The 20,728-nt window shown below is 39.9% G+C and overlaps 1 protein-coding gene across 6 annotated transcripts in view; it reads right to left on the minus strand.

Moving 5' to 3' along the window:
• The window catches only part of PSD3 (pleckstrin and Sec7 domain containing 3), a 706,647-nt gene that overhangs the window by 382,140 nt on the left and 303,779 nt on the right, over positions 1 to 20,728 (minus strand). For 4 of the 6 annotated variants that reach the window (XM_027597421.2, XM_027597423.2, XM_027597424.2 and 1 more), the window contains 2 exons: positions 14,981 to 16,064; positions 11,954 to 12,349 (listed from right to left, as the gene is read on the minus strand). In XM_027597421.2, coding sequence (XP_027453222.1) covers positions 11,954 to 12,349; positions 14,981 to 16,064 — 1,480 coding nt within the window. Of the gene's footprint in view, positions 1 to 131; positions 396 to 11,953; positions 12,350 to 14,980; positions 16,065 to 20,728 lie in introns of those variants that run through there. The other 2 variants (XM_027597427.2, XM_027597426.2) reach the window with 1 other exon arrangement.

Here is a 20,728-nt window from a genome sequence, read left to right on the forward strand (position 1 = left end):
TGAGACTTTCTTGATGTTTTCCATTTTAAATAAAACAGTTTAAAATCCAAGGAATTTTTCTCTAACTACAATTATATATAATCCAGTACTGTCTGGGACCAGACAAAGACAATAAACTGAATTCTAGTTACCTCCGTCAGCAAACAGTCTGCCCATAATTTTATCAGGAATACAAAGAACATTCTCCTGTTCCAACTGCTCAGCAAACCTTCATGTTCGGCAAGGCCTCTTTTAATGTACTTATACAGCTGCTTCTGTTGGGAGTGCGAACCGCTACACACGGGCTCTGCAGTGACATTCTCCCGGAATGTCACTATGTCCCTCAGGGGCTGAGGGATAAGAACTTGAAAGAAGTGAAAGGAGCCCTCCCTCCACCCCTTCTGCCTAGCCTCCCCTCTCAACAGGCAGCTTCCCTCCAAAAGATCTGCTTCAAAAGTCCAGACCCAGTGAAGTCACACATGACCTCACAAACCTCCAACTTAACTCTTTAGAAGCTAGGCGGCAAGCCGACAACAGGGAGAAAGGGCAACTGTCTTAGCTGATTTGGAGTGGTTGCTCTTAAAGAAGAAAGAGAAGTTTGTCCAACTTCATTTAAAAAAAAAGAAAAAAAACCAAAGTAATTTCAGCATTGTTCTTCCAAAACAGCACTAAGGTTTTTGAAGTACTGTTTTTGAAGACTATAATTTCTTGCAGCACACACATTCTGGACCTAAAAGAATGACTGAAATAGGAAAAATAAATCTAATTCATTTATATTATATAAAATTCACAATGTGATTTGTGTTTTTCTACTTTCATTCCTAGTTTTGATCCTGGTTTTCTGCTGTCGTTAATGTGAAAATATTCATTTGCCCTGTTGTGGAGTCCTGCCTCAGACACCCAGAAGTGGACAGGCGACACCCACAGCGGTCACACACAGGCCACCGCGGCCACACAGAAGTCTCAGAAACCCGGAGCTCCGCTCCTGAGCTCCAGGCGTCCGACGAGAGCGCGGCCACCAGACCCAGCTAATGGATAACAGAGTGCGCAGCACTCGGTGCCCCTCTGGGGAAAGGACAGCAGCGTTCTACTTTAGTTTCTCTCCCATGCTTTTTTCTTTGGGCGCCAGCTGTTTTTGTCGGGATATCGGAATTATTGTTGGGATATCGGAATTACAAGGATCAGGAGGTAAAATACCTAAAAATCACTTTATAAATAGAAATAGATAAAATTACATCTTCTCAAAGAAAATGTAATATGCCCTTTCAAGAATGCCTTGGTTCACCCAGAAAATGATTATAATTTACTGTCCAGCAATTTTATTCCTAAATATACACCTCACCTAGAGGAACTCTCCCATAAGCGCACAAGAAGCCACAAATTAGAATGTTCACTGCCATGCCATTTGAGATAAAAATACAAGACAGCAAGTGTTCATAAATAGGAAAATGGAAGAGTAAATTATAGTATACGTTCATACAATGAATACTATAAGCAAATAAATTAGGACTTTATGAATCAGTAAGAATGAATTTGAAATGTTGAGGAAAAATGTGAGTTACAAAAGGAGAGATGAAGGTAGCGTTTATATAAGGTTTAAAAACGTGAAAAAAACACTATCTAGTGTTCACAGATGCACGCCTATCCAGGAATGACAAACACCCACAGGTCATGGTTACCTTAACGAAGAGAAAGGAAGGAATGATACCATGGAGGCATTCACAGGAGTTGGCAATTCATCTGCACTGTTTATTTTTCTGGTGAGATCACAGGTGTTTATTATTTCCTACTCTTTTGGGTACGCCTAAAATGTTTCAGAAGTTGTAAAAAGTCAACTCATAATGGCTGCCTTTGAGTGCAGCGGCACCTGTTCTGTCTAAAAAATTAACAGAAGAGGCAAAGAGGTTCACAGTTCCCTCAACTCCTAACTCTCAAGTCCCCAGATCCGAGCACCTGTTACTAATTCTGCCTCAGTTTGGCTCTACCTGGACAGTCACCCTGCCCACTCCCCTGATGATCATCTACACATATCTACCTCTGCCTTCAAAACCCGCCACAAAAAGCAGCACTTCCAGAGGGCCTCCACAACACCTCATGCCAGAAGTAGCCCCAGCCTCAGAACTTTACGTCCGGCTTGGCAGGCCCGCACTAGAACTATCTGTGAAGTTTTCTTACCTGCCTCCTCTCTGGAAGACACCTAGCACCTAGTAGAGAGGAGCTGATAATTAAGTTCCTCGTTAAGCAAAAACCGAGTGTCTGGTGTGTGCTGGCCTCTGTCACAGAGGTTCTCTGAGTCTCAGAACTGAAGACTTGAGAAGATCACTGCCTAAGAGGAGAGATAGGCCCATACCTGACCAAGTACAATATTACAGGATGAACCCTAAAACTACTGTTAAATGAATGCTGAGTGTGAATAAAGAACTTTTATGATTGTGTTTTGCAATAATTATTCAATACCACTTATTTTCTGTACTAAAAATTTTATACTACTATTCTAGACTAAAAAAAGTCACCTTTGTGTTGAGGTGGAGCTGCTAAATAGATAATTATAAAGACAGTAAAACAGTCATTAAAAATCCTCACCTTCAAGTAATCCAAGAATTATTACTACAGATACACAGCACCTTTGTCGATCTGACCACAGCCCATTCATATCAGGTGAGTTTGAAAAAGTTTTAAAGAAAACTTTTAGCTTAAGCAGTGTTATTACTGATAATAATAGCCAACATAATTTGAGTACTCATCAAGTGGAAGTAAAGTGGAAGTAAATTATTATCCCTTTTCCCAGATAAGGAAGTTGAGGTTTAGGGAGATAATTCACCAAAATTTGAACCAAAGCAGTTGGTTCACACTCTTTCAGAACCCACACTCTTTACTAAAAAAAACATACTGTTCCCTACCAGGAAAATGGATCAACCCCTATATTTCTAGAGTAAGGATGGGCACCCTATGATCACTACACAAAAGATGAAACAAATCATTTCAAGGTTCACAGCCAGGACCACTCACTTTTACAAACCTCTGCCACTAGAACAGTAACCCTGCTTACCTGAGAACAGGGACTGTCTTACTGAGCTTTGTGTTCTGCCTCTAAAGAGTTTTCACCGCATCTCAAACTTTAAAGTACTTATGAATCACCTCGGAATTTGTTAAAACACACATTTTGATCGAGTAGGTCAGGGGTAAGCTCTGTGGTACACATTTCCAACAAACTCTGAGAGGCTGACAGCCTAAGCTGAACAACAGAATCACCTGGGAATCTTTTAAAGCTATCACTATCCGGATGTCACCCTACACCAACAGAATCAGAATCTCTGGGTGAAGCATGGGAAGTCGGAATTTTAAAAGTTCCCCTACGTAACTCTAATGTGAAGTCAGGTTAGAAAACCCTATTTTAGAGCTTTCCTACTTTAGCTTGGTCCGTGGACCACTGTCCTAGACCCGTGCTTCTCAAACTTCACTGTATACATAAGCCACCTGGACATCTTAAAATGCAGATCCTAATTTAGTGGGTCAGAGGTGGGGCCTGACATTCTGCACTTCCAACAAGCTCCCAGGTCAATACTGCTGGGAAGCAAGGTGGTAAGTAGAAAGATTAAAAATCTCAGTAGTTCAGTGTGTGTGATTTATTAGGCTTTCCTTTCATAATTCTTAATTCAGAGACCAGGAGAATACTGCAGACGGAGGTTTAGGTGCAGGCACATGAAATAGCATATGGGGTACAGGGATTATAAAGGTAAATCATTTACCTAACATTGGTTTAGATGTAGTTTAATATTAATCCTCATTAGCATTCATGAGAAAGATTATATTGAACATAACTTGTAGCATGGCCACTCAGGTCCTGAGTATTAAGGCTCTGCTAAGAGCTTGAGCCAATTTAATACAGACTCTGTATATCAGTTTATAAAAAGCTTACGAGATCCACAGTAGAAAAAGAAAAAAAGAAAAGATCAAAGCACTGGAAATGTACCCATTTTGGGTTCTGATAAACTGGTACTCCTATGGAAAATACCTTCAAAGAACTTTATTTCTCTTTTTTCTTCCCCAAACCACAAATCAATGGGTAACATTTCTCATCCAGTACTGCAAATCTTGTGTTAAGTGACCTCTACTGAGAGGAAATGTTATTGCTTCCTTTACAAGTTAAATATTGCACTGGTATATGAATAAAAAGATTGCTGCATCATCCCAACCAGTTACAATATTAACAGCCAATCCAGTTTTTATTTAGACCTGCGACTGCCCTTGTAATTAATATATATGCCCCAACATCTTTTATCATTTGAAGTCTTTTAATATGGTCTTTGATAAAAGATCATCCACTTCAGTGAGCATCCCGCAGCACTCCTCAGTGTAACAGCCACCATTATCCAGGGCGCATTACTTTAAGGTATAAACTGCAGAATTACAATGTTTCTAAGAAACCCTATTTCAAATCCAGCACCATTTCCTGAAGTCATCAGCAATTTATACAAGAGGCACTCAACAAATACAAAGAGCCCAAAACCACCAGAGCCAGCCAGGGCCAGGACTGTCTGGGAGGAAATGAAAGAACAACGATGACCAGAGCACGTAGCTTTTACACCGGACCCCCTGATAAACAAGGTGCTGTTGGAGAAATGAAGCCAGCACAGAGAGCTGCCAGGAAAGTCACCTTAGGAGCTATTTTCTACAAATATGGAATCAGAAAGACGCACAAGCAGCACTCTAGTGCTCCTGTGTGTGCATCTCTGCAGTGGCCTCAGTGCAACCCCCGCCCTTCAAGAGTCTGCTCATGTCCACAGCAGCGGGCCTCACCTCTAAATCGTGGCTCCAAAGTCCCTGCAACCAACCTTCAATCTCATATTCCCACCAGCATTTGTACATAAAGCACCATCACTCCTCAAATTTAACCCGTTTAAACTGACCCCACTACAAGCTATTCTCCCACAAATGATCTCCCCACTTCCTATTACTTCTGGTCATCTAAGCTTGAAGTCTCATTATGATTCTGACTCAGCCTTCATGTCCTATACTCAAACATTTGCCAAACCTTGCATCTTTTTTTCTTTACCAGGCTTTTCTTACCTATTTTCTTATATCCCTTACACTATTACTCAGAATACTACAAAACTCACAGCAGGTTTAAAATAAATATCCACCAACTAGAACTTAGCAAATTCTTACAACAAACTATAAATTGAGTGGTGAGGTTATTTCCATTTTACCAATAAGGAATCAGAGGCTCTCTGAAGTAAAACAACCTACCCAACATCAGGCAGCCAGTAAAAAGGATGACTTGACCTCCTGGTCTTCTGATCCTAAATCCCCATATTTATGCCACCCTACCACAGTGCGTTGTACTTTATGAAAATAAGTGAGATTTCAGGAAGTCCAGTAATTAAGTGTGCCAGGCAGCTTAGAGCTGGGAGGACACCGCTGGCAGCTCAGAGGCTGATACAGGACTTGAGCACATGGTAGAGTAGCATGGACATAAATTTTGATTTATTTATCTCCTACTATGTACACCACTCATTGTCATGCCACTTGATTTTCTTTTCTTGATTTTTGTCACCTGATTAATTTCATTTGCTTTTCCTTCCTTTACCAGATAGGGATTATTCATTGTATTTTATACTTGGAAAGGCTCCCAGATTTTCTATTAATTACTCAAGATTACACATCTAGTAAGGAACTGAGGCAGGATTCAAACCCAGGTATGCCTGGCTCTACCTAGTAGAGTCCACATCACTTACCACTGAGCAAGAACCCCTTTTGGTAAATAAAAAAACAAAATCCATTATAGCTGCTAGAAAAGCAGAAAGAAGCAACTAGAAAGAAAAAAAATGAGAACCCATTTCCTGCAGAACTAGTTTTAAAATGTAAAAGAAAAGGACTAAAGAGATTACTAGAGCAACGGCTACCCTATAATCAACCTATGAGACAGTAGAGCTTCCAGCTTCTAATGATAGAAGAAAAGTTGGGTACTCAGTGGCCAGCCAGGTCTCTAAAGATGATTTCACAAGATCAAATCTTTTCCTCAGTCACCAGCTTAACTAATACCATGTTATTTTAATTTCTTATTTTAATACTTATACATTATATTAAAATGCCTGCAGGTTCTAAGTTGGAATTTCAAAAAAATTTTTGAAATCACACTTCACAAATTTCTGTATTAATCCTATTTCATGTAACTTTTTCCTAGACAGAAAGACACTAAAGAAAGAGAAAAACTGAGGAAAGGGGATACTTTTAAATGCCAACATTCCATTTGAGAAGGGGAGGGAGAGAACAAGAGGAAGGCAAAAAACCAAAACTATCAAATTCAGAGTGGACCCAAGACTGGCTGGAGCACTCTCCTCAGGCATACCAGTTGCAAGTAGATGTAATTCAACTCCTCTGCTGTACTCCACATCCTGAGCAGTATCTGAAAGAAAAACTAGGAAGCTGAGACATAAAATATATCCATTACACTAAACAGGTGATTTTAAAAAGCAGTTTTATATATTTCAGAGAACCAAAAGAAAGCTCCTGCCATATTACTGTATTTGATATCTCTCTTTTCCTATCTGTCCAAATCCAAGCTCAATAGAAAGGGACAATATTCAGCTCTGTTAATGGTCACAGTGACAACATTTGTGCCTTTCAGTCTTCAAGACAGAACTTACTGATTGGAGTGGCAATCATCAGATGATAAGCCAGCGAGGGAGAAACACCCAGACACAAAGGAACCCATTGGAACATGTACAACTGTAAGTCTCTAATTATCCTTTCTAATTTTGGAGCCATGTGACTGGACTTCACACAGCACTGCTGACCCTGTCAGCCTGAGTGCTCTGTAGCGGACCACAACGGGAGGGGATGCTCCTCTTTGCTCCTTCATTAAAATATTGTGTTGCATTCACAGGGTGAGCTATTTCCTGACTGACATGCAGCTCCCTCGCCAATATTCAGTGTTCAGAGCACCTGAGAGAATTTTACTATTTCTATCCAGGTTTAGTCCAGGGTCTTAAGAATTTTTTTCACCTTATAAAGAACGATCTATTTGATATCACAAAGGTATATAATCCTTTAAAAGACAAACAGTGAGCATATACACTCTTTGAAAATGTCCTTTCCGACCTGATACTAGAATATCACAGATTTGAAATGATTTCTTCTCTAAGTGGTGAGAGAGAGAGTATCGGGGAACACCAACCCCCTCTGGCCACCAACGCATGGCTAAATCCAAGACTGGAAGATGTTGCTGAGAGACAGAACTAAGTTTTGCTGAAGCGATACAACATCCTCATCACCATTCCCAAACATTTGCACCTGTCTTTAAAGAAGCCACACAATAGAGAACAGTGTCATCCTGCGTTCAAAAGAAATCACTGTCAAATACTGCTGCTAAAATCACCTTTAATGACAAAGTAAAGGCACATACTGAAGTAGAAAAAGATTTTAGAACATACCTAGGCAATGCCAAATATATTTTTGTTTTGAAACCAATAATAAATGGACTCTGGAGCCTGACTACCTGGGTTCAAATCCTGGGTGTGCCATTTACCACCTGTGTAACTTTGAGCAAGTTACTCAATTGTGCTATGTCTCAGTTTCCTTATCTGGAAAATGTGAACATTAATAGCTTCTTTCTCCTGGCTCCTTATGAGAAGTATGCACCATGTATTTACTAAATAAAACCCATTGGATGCCTCTGATATAAAATTGTGCTTAGAGACAACCTAAGTAATCTTACAATCTTTTCTACTGGCTGAGACCTAACATTTTATACATTAAAATCAATACGTCAACAGAGACGGGCTTAAATTTCTTGGTTCAGGTCTAGCTAGAATTAAAGAAGCATTATCAGGGAGATAGTCATATCATTAGTCACTAGTCATATCATTAGTCATATCATCCCCTTTCCTTTGAGCCTTCTTCAGATTCCCTTTATTTAATATGGTCAGAACCCCCCCAGTCCGCTGCCAACAGAACAGCAAGGCTGGTGAATAGAGACAAAATACTAGGCATGTGCACTTGTTTTATTTAGCACTTTCCTTATGTAAATGTCACAACATTTATTAATAAAATTGGAAAAATGTTTTTCCCTTGAATCCTAACACTTCGACCCTCAGTGCTTGGTTGAGGGAAGTCAATCAGGTTGGCAACTGTGCATTCTAATCTGGATTTCCTTAACAGACTCAACAGTCTACTTCCTTACCTCTGCAGAAGAATGTTTTAATGTAGAAGAAATGTTTAAAAGCCTGCTCATTGATTACTTTAAAAATTTATGCAGACATGTTCATTATCAATTTGGTAAATTTTTTCTAAACACACACACCACCACCACCACCACCACCACCAAGTTCTACAATTACCAACTCAGACTCCTGATTCTCTAGACTTATGAATGAGAGAAATTAGATTTAGAAAAAGAACAAAGATATGAGACCAGGCAGCCTAGAACAGTGAATGTATCTGGTCTAAGAGTCAGACTATTTGAATTCTGGTACAGGATCTCTCACCAAGTAAATCCATCCCACCAAACTGGGACTCAGATTCTTTACCATAAAAATAGGAAAGGTTATCTAAGGCCCCTTTGAGCTGAAAATGTCATAATTCTTCAACCTACAATTCTTCTGATGCTGCATCTTGAAAGCACCAATAAGGCAGAGAGGGTAAAGAAAAACATAACAGTCATTCCAGTTTCTTTAAAATTTCTTAGGATCATTGACCTCACTCTATTTTTTTTAACCCTGAATAGAGACACATATCATAAAACAAAACCTCTTCCACCTATAACCATTTACTATCTTATGCCAACTCAAAGACCACAAAGAGATCCATCCAAGTCACCAGCAGGGTTCAAGGAAGGGTAGAATGACCACTAGTTCAGGAATCATGAGGAAGAATGCCAGAGCTGGGAGAGAAGTTTGGTTGGCACATTTCTAAGATGCTTCTCATTCAGTACTAGAATTCCATCTTATTTTTTAAAAAGTTACAGTGTAATATTAGTTTCAGGTGGGTGTTCAACACTTTCATTGCAATACCTTGTGCTCATCACAGTAAGTGTGCTCCTTAATCCCCATCTCATCCATCCACATAATACAAATAATATGTATTTTTTGTTAAAAAACAGTTGATTTAAATATCTGTTCTCTCTCTTTTTGTTTTGTTTTGTTTTGTTTTGGGGGAAAGGGGGTTTTGTTTGGATTCTTTTTGTTGTCATTGCTGGTGACTCGTGCTTTTTTTAACAGGAAAAACAAGTTCATTATATTCATATTTTTTATTTGTATTTTCAAGACTTTAAACATTTATGTTTAAAAGTGAGAAGAAGAAGAATATTTGGAAACTGATTCTTGAAATAATGCAAGCTTATAATGTATCCCAACTTTCTGACATAGATTTTTTCTATAGCGAGCTCCTGTGGGCGTTCTCCAAGTATTAACCCCTGGACGATAGGAACTGGCTCCTGTGTGCACACACATACACACCCCCACACACATCTATCTATACATACTGGCTTAAGCCAAACTCTTGTCTTGCAGATGTGGAAATTGTTGCTTTATTTCTCTGATAAAACTGGTTTTAGACAAAAACAGGGATAATCACTCTCTTAGATCATGCTAATGTTAATAGAGAAGAAGCATTCTTTTCTTTCTATATGAAACTTGAAATGAGGAAAAGCAATTCTAGTATAAATCATGCAAGCATTATAATTACTGTATATAAGAAAATCCAAGAAGATTCAATCACTGTATAGAATGGTAAAGTACCAACTCATTTCTTATTGTTAATAAGAATATTGTTATCAATCATATTGTTAAATAAATTGTGCGCCAAAAGACAAAAGGGTGGTCCTTCTTGAATTCATGTACATGGTATTAACACAGTGTTCAGGGGAAGGGGGTTGCTATGAAAGTGCTGTTGCACTCCTTATTCCCTACCTCACCCATCCCCCTACCCACCTCCCCTCTGGTAACCATCAGATTGTTCTCTACTGTTAACAGTCTGTTTCTTGGTTCGTCTTACTGCTGGCCAAGATCTCATGGTTTTACAGTACAGGTAACACAGCTTTGTCTTGAGATGGACTGAAGTATACTGCTGTCTAAATGTGAGATGCTAAAATACTGTAATCTACCATAATACTCTTCCTTAACTATCTAACTCTGCCCTACTAAAAATGACTGGCACCTATGCTGGCCCCAGTGATGACTACTTCGTATTCCAAGTAAGCAGACCATACATTTGATTAAAACTTTCACCTAATTCCTTCCTGATCTGACTCGCTGATGTTCACCTCTTCTTTTTATTTACTTACCCGCCTTGTAACTTCTACAACAAAGCCTCTCAGCCACAAAACATCTCAGCTCCCCAACCTATTTCTGGGCCTGTTATATAAATAACTTCAACTCACCCCAGAAAGTTGGACTGAAATTTTAATAAAATTATCTGCATGCCTATACTACTGCATTTTATTACAACTTAGTTATCAGAGATGATGGTGAAAAAAAAGGACAAAAGAGTAGAGCAAAAAGGTCCCCCCTCTGAGGGGAGGGCCACCCTCCTCAGAAACATCTTCCCCTCAAAGATCCCCTCCAGAGACACCCTCCCTCTCAGGGACGCCGCCCCTCTCAAGAGATACAGGAAGTCTAAATGTGGACTTAGCAGCCAAACCAATTCTGATTCACAACACCTTTACTCAAGCTCCTACTTTATACCAGGCACTATGCTAGTTGCTTAAATCTATATTAACTCTTTAATATAGCCACATAGCATACTGGATTATCATTAACCCCATTTTGACAATAAATAGAGTGGGTATCAGAGAAAATAAGTGGCTTGCCCAAGTATTTCAGACCAAGGTCTTCTGCTTTTGAGACTAGAGATTTTTTTAATTATCTCACTAGTTACCCAAGAAGTCAACCAACATCCATGGTCCATTTCACATGGAAATCCACAGCTGCAATTCTATAACGTGTCAGTCTTGAATGTGTTCATCCAATGAAGTCTAGAAAATGCTCAACATAAGATGGACTGCTCACTAAGAGAGGTTCATTGGAAACCTGTAACATGAATACTGACTTAAAAAAAGCACTGACACTTTCTCATACAGCTTTAAAATAGTTTATCCCCATTTAACCTCCCCTCCACCTCTCTCAACACACACACACTGACACACGTCAATTCAGGAAAATTATATTCAAACCAAATTCACAAAATCGTTTGAAGTTTAGTATTCCCTGTGCATTGATAAAGATGCTAAATGACAGGTAAATCACCTGAGGGTGATGAGCAAGAAGAAATGAAATGCTGGATAATCCATAAATAGACAGGGAGTCACTAAATGACAGGTATGGCACATATAAACAATATAATTTGTCATCTTAGCCCCCAGATAGACTTAAATCCTAAAGTAGAGAGAGGAAGTATTTATAGCCTTGACCAAGTATCGGCTCTACCAAGCATTCACATAATCAGATCCTTCCCCCACCATCTCAGGAACAGGAAGAATGCCTGAGAGAAGAGGACCTCACAGAGCAAAGGCCTGGAAGAGACTCTGGTGCCCAGCTAACCCAACACCCTCAATTTGCAATTAAGGAATTCCTGGCATAGTCAAGCAACCCACTTCAAGTCATCAACCAATGTCAGTGCCAAAACAGAAGTCAACAGCTCTCAGTGCTCTTTTCACAGCACCATCACAGCCGCCGAAGCTACACCACGGGAGCTGACACCTACTCCTCACCCACGACTATTCGCTCAGGATCCAATTTACATACCGTAGTCCAGGAAACATCACCAAATACAATAACCACAGCTTGCCAATTTAGCAAACTGCTAGGGTGTACTCTGCCTGCCCCTAAAACCCAAATTACTTTCTACTCCCATCATTCACTTATATCCACAGAAACTGGCCAAACGCTGCTTAGATATATTCCACACCCAGATCTCCCAAAGAGAAAATGATACAAAAACCACCACGTGAAATTAATGAGACTAGAGATAGTACCTTCCCCAGAAAGCAATCTCTGGTGTGCCTCTCATGTAGATGGGGTCACTGGTGTCATTCAGCCCATTGGTGATCCCACTAGAATAGCCCATCACTATTCCACCATCTGCTGAGATGCTCAGGACATCTTGCTGTCCTGCCACTGACGTCCTGTCCAGGAACTGACTGCCTTCCTTAATGCGCTGCTGTATCATTGGAGTTAGGGGCATTTCAAAGCTAAAATAGCTATCAGGTTCTGAATATAATGTCTCCAAGGACTCAGCACTGTAGTATAAGGAAGTGTTGTCCAAAATGGTTTCAAACTGGGAGCTGTACACATCAGTGGAGTCCTCTGCATAACCAGGCCCAAGGATATCATCATCTCCTCCCCTAAAGTGCTCCTCTTGCTCAAGAATCCTGGAAAGGAAATAAGAATAAAGAATGTCAAAATTAGGCTAATATTCTTTTTATTTTTTCCCCTTCAACCATATAAAAAAGATAATATTCTGTAAAGCTAGCAATTATATTCTTTGGGCTTATATTTTAATATATTTCGGAAGGAAGATACCATGGAAACATATTCGGGTTGACAAACCTCTTGGCATACATGTGCTACACTACCCTCTAAATAATTTATATGGTTTCACACTAGTTTCCCAGTATGTGACTCTATCTGGTCAACTAAACTCCAAATAATAATTCCAATTATTAGCAGCTACTGTCATCCTCAATTTTAACGGACACATAAATATATTGTGTAAACTTAACAGAGTAAAAATACACTAAACTTTCAACAGTCTATTAATACTTTCTGATTTAAACAAGAACAAACGCCCTCAAAAGGATGAATACATTAGAATCCAAGGGTCGCCCCCTGCTGACAACAAGGCAGCACTGCAGAGAGATTTCAAGCCCCAAATTAAGAGAGCCAGCTATGACCTTTTAAAAAAGTTTGTTTTTTTTTAAGCCAACAAACCTGTTAACTCCAAGGCTAACCAAAACAGTGAAAACCCTTACAATTTAATATACATGGGTAGAGCACCAACTACTTAGTATGCAGCATTCTGTTCAAATATTAAAAATGAACATTAGGATAGCTAAATAAAAACTTTAAAACTCAGTAAGAGCAAGAGGTCAAGAGTCAGAAAAACCTGGAGCTGAATGATGGATGTGCCAATTACCAGCTATGTCACTTTAGAAAACTTTACTTAACCTCTGAGCCTCAGATTCCTATAAACAGGAATACAATAAAAATAGAAAGAAAACTACCTTGTTAAGTATCCATATTCCTAGGTATTATGAGGGCTCACAATCAACAATACAGTTGTCTCTGTTGTTTTCAAATTACAAAGGTCTACCATGTACCAAACAGTATTCTGGGTTTTTATCTCTAAACAGCTTCTCACTGCTTATGGAATAAAATGGCAAGTTCCTATGAGGGAGCTCCTCCCTACCCCTCCACACTCGCCCCCCACACCGCAGGCCTGCTTCCCTGTGGTCCAGCCACACTGCTGTCCAACTTGCCATAAAGCCTTTGTCTCACACAACTCCAGGAAGCGCGCATAGTCAGGCAACCCAGCAGCCCTCCTTGACACATGCGGTTCCCGCCCTCCCTGGAGTACTCTTCCTCCCCGTACTCTGCCTGCTTAACTCATAGTTAATTCTCAAGTCTCAGCCTACTTATCATTTCCACAGAAAGGCCGCCGCAGAGCCATCACCTGAATTTAAGTTATTTTTTCTAGTATGTCTCTCTTCCTCTACTTCACAGAACCTACCACTATTTATGATCCTGTAATTAATATGTTTATATGGTCAGTGTTTATCTTCAGTGGTAAACTCCATGAAGGCAGTGACCACAGGCCATTATCTATTTTGAACATTCTTTTATGTCCAGCATCTAGCAGGGTCAATAACATCGTAGATAATCAAACACTATTTGTGGAAAGGGAAAGAGAGGAAAGGAAGAATGAATTAATATGCAAAAGTGCATATTCCAGCAGAAATATAATTACTGAGCCATGTGCCACATATCAAGGCTGCTTGTGAGGGAAGTCTAGAGATTTTATGTGTTAGGGGGATGGGGGGGGGAAGGAGTAGAGAGGAGGAGTCCTGATAACCATCCTAAAGGAACGTCACTCTAGATGGATTTGTTAATTAACTGCAGAGGAAAAGGTATTTTCCTTACACCAAATAAACACAAAAGCCCGACAGCCGTGACATAGATGTTCTCCCACATATACTGTAAAATGTGGTGTTCTGAGGACTGATGGGAGAAAAGATGGTACAAATTGGAAATGAGAGTATACAACAAATCACTCTGCCAGAAGGAGCACTGCAATCAAGAGAGGTGAAGAGAGCTGGGTCCTGTCTTCCATTTATCCAGGCTCTAAGCTGGTGCAGATGTCAGAAATGTGTGGAAAGATCAGGAAATACCATATATGTAAGTTGACTTATCAGGCCCAAAATCCAAACATGTGCTACTTGGGAGAAGGGATTCTCATGTCAATGCCAAGAACAACTGAATTATAAAGTCTACTTCTGACCTCCTGACCTCCTTACTAAACCTAGGAAACTGAGGCAGCCCGCACCCAAAACCCCTGCATTCACACATGTCTGCAGCTTGTGTGCAGGTACTGGTGTTGCATCCAGAAGAAGTGCCTAAGATAAGATACAGTGACTGTAGGATATGTCAAGAGTCCAAATCTTTTCATATTATTAAAGATAACTGCGGGGTATTGTGTATGTAGCTATCTTGATGCTGGAAAACTTGAAACCTGTCAAATATAAAAAAATTGTCAGAAATGGATGGGTTTGCAGTTTCTCCATAACTCTCCCTCCGTAGTCTATGCCTGACGGACAGCTTTATAACAAAATCACTTTAGTATCTTTGGGACTTAGAAGGAATCCAGCTCACGGTAACTTCTCTTGCATTCTATGATAACAAGGCCCCAGGATACTGTGTTGAGTTCTCATAGCCAAGCATGGGACGACATTCTCCTATAACGTGTACCAGGCATCAGAGACAGCAGGATGACTATGGGAGCTCACCTTCCCTTGTCTGTCTCCAGGTCAGGTTTCTTCTCAGGATGTTCTCTGTTTTCCTTTAGGAAGACCTCATCCTCTGCACTGTCGACAAGAGGCAGAGGGGAAAACGTCCCTGAGCTAGCGTCCGGCTTCTCTGATGAAGCGCTCCAGGTTCCATCCCAAACACTCTCCGTCAAACCAACTGAATTATACAAACCAGCAGATGAGAGGAGATGGCTTGGCATGTTGGAAAACTCTCTGCTTTCAGGAGAGGTCAGCCTTTCCGACGGGATCTCAAAATCCACAGGGTGCTGTGTCTCTCCTTTCTCCCTTCCTGTCCACAGTATTTCCACCCCTTGAAACTCCACATGTTTGACCCGGCCAGGGCGTCCTGTGGAGCTACCTTGATCAGACCTTCTCTCCCTCAAAAAACCAACACTGCCCGCAGAGGTATGGGTCGCTGCTGGGCTCCCCAGGGAGGAGACCGGACGAGCGGGCTCCTGCACACGAAGAGCCCCTTTGCTACCACTATCAGTTATCTCAGAAAGCTCTGCCTGAGCCTCTCCAGTTAACAGTACAGTCAGATCCTTCTGGATGCTCAAGTAAGAATTCTCCTCAGTTGCAACTTTAGCTGAAAGAGGTATATCTGGTCCTTTTCCTTGGCCAGCAGGAAATAATTTGTTGGTTCTGTGTCTCTTTGTTTTATGAAGGGCAGTGTCCAGCTCCCTCTCCACCTGCTGAACTGAAAAACTAGAAACAGCATCTTTGTCCAGTACCTTTGTAGCCTGTAATATTCCTGAAGCTATTCTGGCTTCCGTGGCTTCCAGAGTTGAAATCAAAGAGTCAATGGGTTGTAAACTTTGTTCCTTGAGGTGACTTTGAGAGAGGGACTCTCTGACATCTTTTGGTCCTTCTGTAACACTGTCAGGCCCAGAGTGGTGGCCGTCGAGAAGCTGGGCCCCCTGCTGCCCCTGTGGGCCACCCGGCAGAGACTCTGTATCAAACCCAAGAGAAGTTCTTAGGCCTTCTCCACTCTCCTCCATGGTCCCATATTCTGGAAATTCATTTGTGACATTCGGTGGCAGTAAAGTGCTTCCTCCATGATCACCTACGGATAGAACAGAATGGACACATAACTTGTTTTGAACAACAGGTTCCAATGTAGATTAATAAATATCCACACATATCAGGTACTCAATAGTCCTTGTTTGATTCTTTCACTGTCTCCTGCCCCTCAGCCACCCAGCAACACATTCTTCTCATAACTTCTCATAACTTTGCAGTGGTCCCTTCCACTTAGCTTACATGAGGGCAAAGGTTTTAGTACAGAAGGAGGCATCTAATGACACACGCCATCTTTCACCGTTTTGATAAAGTCCCACACGTGCAACTCAGTTGCTGCACATGCAAAAAGAAATTAAAATAGGGGCGCCTGGGTGGCTCAGTTGGTTAAGCGACTGCCTTCGGCTCATGTCATGATCCTGGAGTCCCGGGATCGAGTCCCACATCAGGCTCCCTGCTCAGCAGGGAGTCTGCTTCTCCCTCTGACCCTCCCCCCTCTTGTGCTCTCTATCTCTCATTCTCTCTCTCTCAAATAAATATAAAATCTTTAAAAAAAAAAAAGAAAAACAAAACAATCCTTTAAAAAAAAAAAAGAAAGAAATTAAAATAAAATCCGTACCACTTGCCGTATACCACTTGTGAAGTAGTAACTAGAATATTTATATTAGGCATAAAAACAAAGAGCCTTATGATCCAGCCAACAGCATCTGTGCAGTACAATCTCCGAGACAGATATGATCTATTTAAAGTCAGTAAATACTTTTTCAGCTGGAAGCCTCCCCTTCACTATTGGATTTCTAAGGGGAAAAAAGGCTTTCAGAACATCCTCGGAGAATGAGAGTGAAGTCAAAATGGAATAGGATACTTAATGTGTTAAGAAATATTTCCAGAATCCCAGCAGCATAAAACCTAAATGGAGTGTTATACAGAACCCCAATATATGAAGCAGTAAAAACAATAATTAGTACATATTTACTGCAACAAAGCAAATTTACATTTTCTTATTAAAATGGCAGTCACTGAGAACAACAAAAATGTTCTGATGAAGAAAATGTTGCTAAATTCAGGTTTCTAGTGTTTTGGGTGAGCAATACGGGCCTGCAGTTGTCTTGTATTATCTTCACCCGGCTTTGGTATTAGGGTAATGCTGGCTTCACAAAATGAATTGGGAAATATCCTATATTGGTATCTGTTTATACCTTTTACACTTTTTTAAAACATTTTTCATGTTTTATACTTTTTTTGAGCTCTTAAAAGTTTTCTCTCCATTAATCGGTTTCTTCAGCACTTTAAAGCTATAAATTTATTGTTAATATGCAATGAAAGAAAAAAGTGAATAATCCAAAAAGATGTTTTCCTTTCTTTAACATAGTAAAAGAGCTTAAAATGCATAGAGAAGTACTTAGTCCACAGTAGGAAATATTTCCTTTAAATTTTAAATGTTTTTCATTATTTCTCTAAGCTAGTACCTTTACAAAAATTCAAGGACCAAAGAATATAGAATTTCAAAGGTTGGAGGGATTTAAGAATTAAATCAGCCACCTAACATAATTAGGGGAGAAACCAGGCTCAACTGAATGATATACTCTACCAACCTGATACAACAAATAAAAAATCAGAGCTTTTCTAGTCTACCTCTACTATGCTTTACATCCCTCCTCGCCCCTCCACCTTTATTGGTAGTAAGGTACCCTAATATGTGTGTCTTCAATCTTTTCCCTGAAATTTAAAAATCTTCTGAAATGGTTAACCAATGCCCAGCCTCATTTTCCCATTTTGTTCCTAAACCAAAAATTATGTTGCTTTCTGTAGTTTCGCACTGCCTACAGAATAAAGTCTAAACTCCTTGAGCTAGAAGTCCCAATCCCAAACCAGTCCCAATCTATCTTCCCCAAATTACTCTTTTTCTCTTGTTCAACTCTTTTCAAATATACTATACTATTACTTCTCTAACTGAAGGAGGGATACAGCACATGAATACCTTGAAAAGGTTCTCTCAAATATATACTGGAAATTAAGTTAACTATATATACATGCCTTTGCCTTTGCTCAATCTCTTTTCCCCACAGGACATAGTTTTTCTTGCCATCTCTAAAGACCAGATTGTTTTCCTCCTTCAAGACCTAACTCAAATTCCCTTTCTCTAATTAAGTCTTCCCTTAATCACCAGCCCTTGCAAGAAGTCACCTCTCCCCTTATAAATATCAAGAGAATCTTAGCTGTACATTACATATAGTAGTACAAATACATGAAATAAGTGGACATGATGTTAGCTCATATTTTAAAGCTACAAAAGGCAACAATTTTTAACCTATCTGAAGTGCTTTAACAAAACTGCCCATAGTGACCATTGAAGCCATACATATATTTAACATACCAAAGGGAAATCCGTTCAACAAAAGGAAGAAAAATTACACTTTATCATTCAGGAGTCCACTTTGCTCTAACAGTTTAAACTGCCACCTGTAAAACCACCACTAAAATAAACACAGCACACTAGCCCAAAGAGAAGTGACCATAAAGAAATCAAGAAAAGAGGCCTCAAAGGAATTAAATAATCTCTCCATCCTATTTTTAATACTTTTCATTAAAATGTACCACAAAAAGGAGATGGCAAATGCATCAGTTGTGGGAAACAGCTTGTGATATTGTGATATAACAACTTCGCAACTGGTCAAAGAAAGTGAGACAAAAGGCAGAAGGACAAAACCAAAACCCTGCATGACAAATAGCTTGCTTTACTATTCCAGTCAGTTCTCCTGTTCTAAGTTTACTGTTCTAATAAGTACTATTCTATTAAGTTTTGTTTACTTTTTAACTGAATACGGACTAGCATAGACCAAGAGAAATCAATGTTCTGAGAGGCAAATTGACTTGACCAAGGTAAATGGAACGACGTTCAACCATATATTATGCGAGAATTACAAGTCAGGACAAGATTCATAGTCTTTTTGTCTCTCAGGAGTAAATTCCTGGGAAAAACTAAGAGGCCTCTGATTTGTCAGACCTTTATTTTGACAGCAATAATATTACCAAACACAATAAAGAATGAAAAATCTTCCAGTTGTAGCTTCTGAGTAAAAATAGCCTTAAACATCACATGGCTCTTGGGGCGCCTGGGTGGCTCAGTCGTTAAGCCTCTGCCTTCGGCTCAGGTCATGATCCCAGGGTCCTGGGATCGAGCCCCGCATCAAGCCCCGCATCGGGCTCCCTGCTCCGCGGGAAGCCTGCTTCTCCCTCTCCCACTCCCCTTGCTTGTGTTCCCTCTCTCGCTGTGTCTCTCTCTGTCAAATAAATAAAATCTTTAAAAAAAAAATCACATGGCTCTTGGTTAGAGCACTCGTCACAGGACTCAGCATAGCATCAAATCTTTCCTTTCAAATAAGGCATTTCTTTGTTAGAATGCAAGAGCGGTTCATTTTTGCTGCTTGCATTTCAGGTCACCACTCACTTAAACTGTATTTAACAACAAACAAAACTTCATAAGATATTAATCCTGACCTTCTTATTTAGAATTTCTGACCTATTCCTTATTTTTAAAAATCGGGACTATTAGGGTAATTGTTTTTTAAAAGACCAAACTCTTCTTTTACTTTAAGATTTTTTTTCTGTTCCCTTTGGAAACAGGACCACAGATACTTCCCACTAAATGCCTATCACTTCCAAAATTCCTTCAAATTCAACATACTTCTTTAACTACCTGCTGTGTACTATAAATATAGGGGATTCAAAAGCAAATACTGCCAACGCATGAAAAGTCTGTTTACCATGTTAGAGAAGTTTATTCTGGTAGCATCTGAAGGGATATACAGGGGAGAAAGAACAAGCATAAACAGACTCAGGAGTAACAACACAGGCTACTGGCAATAGCCCAGGTGAGGTGATGCGCGCTTGAGCCTGGGCAAAGGCAGAAGGGACAGAACAAAGATGCAAGGGCTCCTGCATCTCCCACTCCAGTGGGAGTATCCAGTATCCACACCCAGTATCACCGCATGCCCTCTGCCCCAGCCCCCACCAACTTCAACATGCTCCCACAAAGCTACTGCTCAGCCCATGCCGACTGCTGTGGGCTCTTACATCTCACTTGTTAAAGCTTTTCCTTCACCTTTGTCAGTCTCTATCACTAATGTAAGAATCCAAGTGAATACTGAAATAGCTATTTCTCTTCCCAAAAGTCTTACTGAATTAGTCTTGCCCAAATTTGGTTCTGTATCTGTGACAAAGGGATTTGTGAAGTATAAAAAAAGAACTTTAGCACTTACCTAAGTATAAACCACACACTAGTAGAATCTGAATTAATAAGAGTTCATAGCTTTTCTGCATTTATTTTTCCCCCTAAAGGAATGAAAATGTAGTGTCAAGTGTGTAGGAGGGAGGGGAGGGGAGAGAGAAGAAGAGTTTTTCACACTCATGTGAAATACATATACTTTGGGGAGTTATCTATTTTTATTCTTTTAGGAATCATCTTTTTCTAATAGGAATCTTATCTGCCACTTTGTATATTTGGTCAGATCCCTAACAAATTGTTTTTTGTTGTTTAGTAAAGATGCTTTTCCTGTGATGAACTAAATCCAGTAGTTTTTTAATGTTTTTTTTAACTTAATATATTGAGAAAGAAATGGGATACTTTTTAATGTTAACAAGATCAATTTCAAGAGTGCTTTGGGTTGTAGGTTAAATAGCCATACACTACTGGGAAACAGGGACAGG

The sequence above is a fragment of the Zalophus californianus genome, chromosome 2 (assembly GCF_009762305.2).
Source record: "Zalophus californianus isolate mZalCal1 chromosome 2, mZalCal1.pri.v2, whole genome shotgun sequence".
Taxonomy (NCBI): Eukaryota; Metazoa; Chordata; class Mammalia; order Carnivora; family Otariidae; genus Zalophus; species Zalophus californianus.